Source organism: Mobula hypostoma, chromosome 2, assembly GCF_963921235.1.
Source record: "Mobula hypostoma chromosome 2, sMobHyp1.1, whole genome shotgun sequence".
Taxonomy (NCBI): domain Eukaryota; kingdom Metazoa; phylum Chordata; class Chondrichthyes; order Myliobatiformes; family Myliobatidae; genus Mobula; species Mobula hypostoma.
This window is the reverse complement of record NC_086098.1, coordinates 239,909,979-239,916,345: the sequence shown is the minus strand read 5'-3', so window position 1 is coordinate 239,916,345 and position 6,367 is coordinate 239,909,979. Positions and strand designations below refer to the sequence as shown.

Below are 6,367 nucleotides of genomic sequence, written 5' to 3'. Positions count from 1 at the left end.
TCTAAGAGTAAAACGATCGGGAACTAAAAGGCAGAGAGTGCTGGACCAGCCAGGGATTTTGGAACTCACTCAGAGTTTCAGGGCTGTCTGTGCTGCAGGACCCTGGGTGTGTGGTTGGCTGCTGAGACGTCCTGTCACAGAGAGTGGGCGTCATACACAGCGAGCGTCAGAGGCTGTTTAGAGGCTTTACGCAGCTGGTTGTTCAGTGAGTGGGTGCTCGAGCAGCCTGTGGCTTCATAGCTCAGCCCAGGTGCCTGCAGATACGAGTGAAGGTTCAGCGCCTAGGAGCCTACCGCCTCCCTCCTCCTCACTACCTCTCCTCCAACGCCCGCTCCACGGGAGCCGTCAGCCGTAGAGATGAGTGGTAAGCGCCTTTCAAAACCGTACTCGAGTGGGCCATCCAGCTTTCCGTGCCTGTTTAGAACCTCCACCTTTCCCCTGCATGCCGCTCCCCTCCCAACGTATATCTATCTCCTATTTAACAGCAGCACTGGCCTTTAAAGCGATCCACTGCCGACAAGACATTCTGATCTCCTTTTCCACCAATCATGTTCCCCGGTCACCGTTTCTCCTGGAAGCTCCCTGCCCCCCCCCCAAATACAAGCTGAATGAACGGCTCCTTTGCATCTCCTCTTAACCTGCCCTGGTCTAAGGGGAGCCTGTTTCTCTAGGGAAACAAAGCTCCCCCACTCCCCAGGAGATCCTCCTCCACACCCTCTCCAAAGCTTTTGATCTCCATTCCAGTGTTTGTTCTGAAAACCAGATACCAGGCTTGAGTTGGGGGGCTGAGGATTAGGACTGTCCTGTGCTCCAGGTCTTTTGTGAATGTCTGTATCTTTGTGTTAGCACCCAGTTTCCCATTTGATTTAATAATCCCCTGATTTATCCCAGCAAACTCAAAGGTCTTGACTCCAGCCTAAGGTCCCTCTGAACACACACTCCTTTCAGAAGGCTGTCTCCTCTTCTCATATCGAGAAGAGATATGGTTGGAAGGATGGATGAGAAGAAGGTTGGCAGAGAGGAAAGAGAAGAGGGATGGAGAGAGAGAAAGAAGAAAGAGAGCAGTGGGAGAGAGGCAGGGAAAAGAGCAGTAGAGAGACACTCACACAAAATGGTGTAGGAACTCAGCCGGTCAGGCAGCTATGGAGAGGAATAAGTAGTTGATTGTTTGGGGTCGAGCCCCTTCATCAGGACTGGAAAGAAAGCTGGAAAGAGAGCTGGGGTCAGAGTTAGAGGCAGAGGGATGGTTGAGATAAGGTGCGGGGAATGGAGAGAAGTGGGAATAAGTTGGGGCAGAGGGAGAGAGGATAATGAGGAGATCATGGGAGGGCACTGAAGAAGGAGTAGTTGGGAAAGAGATGGGGATGGACATGGAGGGAAGAGAAAGGACAATATGAGGAGGGTGGTCAGAGAGGAGAAGGAGATGGGATAGAGAGAGGAGGGGAGGGAGTGGATGGAGAGGGAGGCAAGATGAAGTTTGGAGCTAGGCAGATATATGAGGAAGGAGGGGATACAGAAAGGAAGGAGAGGAATTGGAGGGGAGAGGGAGAGAAGGAGATTGGGAAGGGAGAGAACAGGGTGTGTCTGCTAGAGTGATGAAGAGGGAAGGATGGACCAGGGTTCCCCAAGAATTCTCTATGAACTAGCCCTCAGAAATCAGGCTTCCTCAGGCCTAGTTAGTTGCCTAGCAACACACAAACCAGCTCCATCTTTGCTGCTGGCATTCTGTGGGCATCATGTCTTTACTGCTCTGTTCGTCCTTTTCATGGAGCCAGTAGGCTGCTGAACTGTAAGAGGCAACAGCGAAGCCAAGCTAATTCTGCTCCCTCCCATCCTCATAGTTTTGACAGGTTTTCCTTTCATCTTTTGGACGGGAGAGGTGGCGGGTTTGGGGCGTGTTGTTGGAGTAGTGAGCGAGTGGCCGTGGTGTGTTTTGTAGACCGTGTACAGTGCAGCCACTGTGGCGCAGAGTTCAGGGGGTGCAGACAGGATGGCAACTGAGTGGTCTGCATGGCACCAAGATTCTCGAGAGTGGTTGAAATCACGCTCAAGTGCAGAGTGTTCCTTCACTCGTGTGACTTGTGCCTTGCAAATGGTGGAAAGGTCTGGTCATGTTGGGGGCTGAGTCACTCACCACAAGATACAAAGAACAGAACAGGAACAGCACAGGAACAGGCCCTTTGGCCCACCACATCTGTACCGACAATGATGCGATCTAACCAAACCCATCTGCCTGCATGTGATCCATATCACTCCGTTCTCTGCCTGAATGCCTCTGAAACATTGTTGAACACAACTTTCAATGACTTTATCTCATGTTCTCAATATTTATTGCTTATTATATATTTTTTTAATTTTGCATTTACACAGTTTGTTGTCTTTCGCATGTTGGTTGTTAGCCTGTCCTGTTGTATGCAGTTTTTCATTGATTCTGTTGTGTTTCTTTGTATTTACTATGAATGTCCGCAAGCAAATGAATCTCTGGGTTTTATGTGGTGACGTTTATGTACTTTGATACAAATTTACTTTGAACTGTTAAATCTGCTTCCACTACTTCTCCTGGCAGGACATTCCAGACACCCATCACTCCCTGTTTGAAAAAAGAAACTTGCCTCTTAAGTCTCCTTTACACTTCCCCACCCTGGTCTGCCGTAGTGCTCAGGGTACTTATGACGTCTGGGCCAGCTGAGTTCATGGTTATTGGTGACTCCTGGACATTAATGGTGGAGGATTTACAATGGAACACAAATTCTCTCATGCCAAAAGAAATAAAATGGTGGTCAGTTAAGTAATATGCATGTGGAATGTTGGACCACACTTGGAGTATTGTGTTCAGTTCTTGTCAAGGATGTGGAAATCTTAGAGAGGGTGCAGAGGAGATTGTCCAGGACACTTTTCTCTGCCACAGGAAACAGTTGAGGCCAGTTCATTGGCTATATTTAAGAGGGAGTTAGATATGGCCCTTGTGGCTAAAGGGATCAGGGGGTATGGAGAGAAGGCAGGTACAGGGTTCTGAGTTGGATGATCAGCCATGATCATACTGAATGGCGGTGCAGGCTCGAGGGCCAAATGGCCTACTCCTGCACCTATTTTCTATATTTCTATGACACTGCTGGATTGGAGAGCATATCTTATGGGATAGGTTGAGTGAGCTAGGGCTTTTTTCTTTGGAGCAAAGGAGAATGAGAGGTGACTTGATAGAGAAGCACAAGGTGATAAAAGAGACATAGATCGAGTGGACAGCCAGAGACTTTTTCCTAGAGTGGAAATGACTAGAATAAGGGGGAATAATTTTAAGGTGATTGGAGGAAAGTATGATGGGGGGGATATCAGAGGTTAGATTTTTTTGCATAGAGAGTGATGGGTGCGTGGAACATGCTGCCAGAAGTGCTGGTAGAGGCTGATAAATGAGAGACATTTAAGAGACTCTTAGATAGGCACATAGATGATAGATATGTGGAGGGTTATGTGGGAGGGAAGGGTTAGATTAAAGAGTCAGCGTAACATCATGGGCTGAAGGTCCTGTACTGTGCTGTACTGTTTTGTTTCTATGTTCTATAAGTATACATCAGATGAAAGCAAAGATAGGAAATGACAGCACATTTTATTTCTGGTTTTATCACAGATTTCCAGCATCTGCAATTTTTAATTTTTTTGCTTTTCAAATTGTCAGTGAATTCTGGCCTGTATGTGGTTTGTGAATGTAACATGTACCAAGATGCAGTAAAAGGCTTTGCTTTGCATGCTTTCTGACAAATCATTCTGTACCTACCTAGACTGAAGTAGTACAAAAGGGGAAAGAAAAGAGAATGGGGAATTTTGTATTATAGAGAAAGTGCAATGCAAGCAGACAGTAAGGTGCAATGGTTGTGATGGTGGAGACTAAGGCATCAGGTGTTCTTTATCATACAGGAGGGTCAGCTCAAGAGTCTTATAACAATCGGAATCAGGTTTAATATCACTGGCATATGCTGTGAAATTTGTTGTCTTTGCAGAAAAAGTACAATGCAATATATGATAATAGAGAGAAAGACAAAACAAATCACAGTAAATATATATATATAGAGAGAGAGATCTCTGTGTGTGTGTGTGTGTATATATATATATATATATAGTTAAATTAAATAATTAAATAAGTAGTGCAAAAATTAGAAATAAAAAAGTAGTGAGGTAGTGTTCATGGGTCCAGTGTCCATTCAGAGATCACATGGCAGAGGGGAAGAAGCTGTTCCTGAATTGTTGAGTGTGTGCCTGCAGGCTTCTGTACCTCCTTCCTGACGGTAGCAATGAGAAGAGGGCATGTCCTGGGTGAAGGGGGTCCTTTTTGAGGCATCACTCCTTGAAGATGTCCTGGAGGCTAGTGCTCATGATGGAGCTGACTGAGTTTACAACTCTCTGTAGCTTATTTCAATCCTGAGCAGTAGTTCCTCCCCCCATACCAGACAGCAATGCAGCAGTTAGAATGCTCTCCAAAGTACATCTGTAGAAATTTCCAAATGTTTTCGATGACATACCAAATCTCCTCAAACACCTCATGAAATATAGCAAGACAGATGCAGTCCTTGAGCCAGGTATTTTTGTCTCCTGCTCAGTGGAAAGGGGGGAGAAGAGAGAATGACTGGGATGGGAGGGGTCCTTGATTATCTTGTCTGGTTTCCTGAGGCAGGGGGAACTGTAGACAGAATTAATAGAGAGGAAGCTGGTTTGTGTGATGGACTGGGCTGCATCCATCAACTATTTCTTGCAGTAACAAGCATTTGTAAAAACTGGTGAGGGTCAAATGCTGACCTTCCTGCATGGGAAATACGCATTTCCATGATGTAAGAAAGGTGTAGGATTTAGAGGACGGGTCACATTGAACTCGTATTGGAGCCCTGAATGGACTGCACTAGGATAATAGCCACTATTTTACTAGATCAGAGACCTGGATCATAGATCTATTAAGTTCAAACCCAACTAGTTAGTTATGAGTCAATTAAATGTTGGAATTGAGAAGAGTTTTATGGCAGTATTGCTTTGGTGATGAAAGCTGCAGTGTTTTTTTGTTGCTGAGAGACAGAAATCTGCTCTGTGAGCCCTGTACGGGACTCCAAAACACTTGAAATCTGCCCTCTGATATCACTGCCCTGTCTGAGGGGGTACTGATGGAGGGGCTATAGGTGACGGTGAAATCTACACCCTCTAAGCACGAAATTGGAAGGGTCCCAGGATCCATGACGTAGAAGTATGGGGAGTGTGTGCCAGAGTGTTAGCAGAGCTGAGTTCCATACCACCAGCAGGGATTAAACAAGTTGTGTCCTTTACCTCCAAGGGTGGACACTTAGAGAAATTACTTGTTTAAGTGTCACTGTCGGTGCTGTGCAATTGCTCAGCAAAAGGAGGTGTAAGGCAGTCCTTCCATCCGATAGCCTACAGGTCACCCTTGGGAAAGGTGTAGTACCTGTTTAGCCTTCCAATCAGGGTCACATGAAGCCATGGTTTGCAGGTGGTGGATGGTTTTACAAGCAGATTCTACAACTGGAATTCATGGTTGTAAAACTAAAAACGCTGGGCAGATGAATCTGCTGATCAATGGCCAGGGTTACCCATCCAGTATGGACACTGCAACTGAGGAAGGCAATGGGAAACCACTTCAGTATTCCTCCCTTGTACAGTCATGAACTCAAATCAATTACAGTCTCAGCTCAAAGATGTGAATGGAGCCTCATCCGGTAGAGGATCTCATGTGCCACAGGTGAACCTCAACCGTTATCCAGTGACTGTCGGCAGATTAAAAGCAAAGAAGATCAGACTAGCAATCTGGAATGTAAGAACCCTTATCCAACCTGGTAAACTAGACAACTTAGGTAGACACTCAAAAATGCAGACAACTAGAAAGTTCCTTCCAAACAAATCCTTAAGATCTAATCAACATTTAAAAATAAAATCCTTCAGAAAAACACTTGGGCAGATACTTATAAGGGCAGATACTTAGAAAATCCTTCCAAAGATCATTAGCAATTAATTTCAAATTTGGTTTATTGTCATTGTACACATACTGTAGATACTGCCAAACAAAATAACATTCCTCAGTACCAAGGTGAACAACACAGTACATATAACTCACACACACAACACATAAAGTAATATTTCCACAAATAAATTAACAAACAATAAGCTGTATTTATGACATTTCCATCAACAAGGAATCTAGAAGAAACGTCTTTGTCTCTGAAAGTTGTCATTCAATGTCAAATGGACCAAAACAAACTTTGTATAAAAGTTGCTGGTGAACGCAGCAGGCCAGGCAGCATCTCTAGGAAGAGGTACAGTCGACGTTTCGGGCCGAGACCCTTCGTCAGGACTAACTGAAAGAAGAGCTAGTAAG

General features: G+C 45.2%; 1 protein-coding gene across 1 annotated transcript in view; it reads left to right on the top strand.

Annotated features, from left to right (window-relative positions):
* Positions 1 to 256: 256 nt before the first annotated feature.
* The window catches only part of LOC134337351 (nuclear receptor ROR-alpha A-like), a 74,365-nt gene continuing 68,254 nt past the window's right edge, over positions 257 to 6,367 (top strand). Inside the window, exon 1 of the mRNA XM_063032279.1 lies at positions 257 to 364. Coding sequence (XP_062888349.1) covers positions 358 to 364 — 7 coding nt within the window. The 5' untranslated portion in view covers positions 257 to 357. The remainder of the gene's footprint in view (positions 365 to 6,367) is intronic.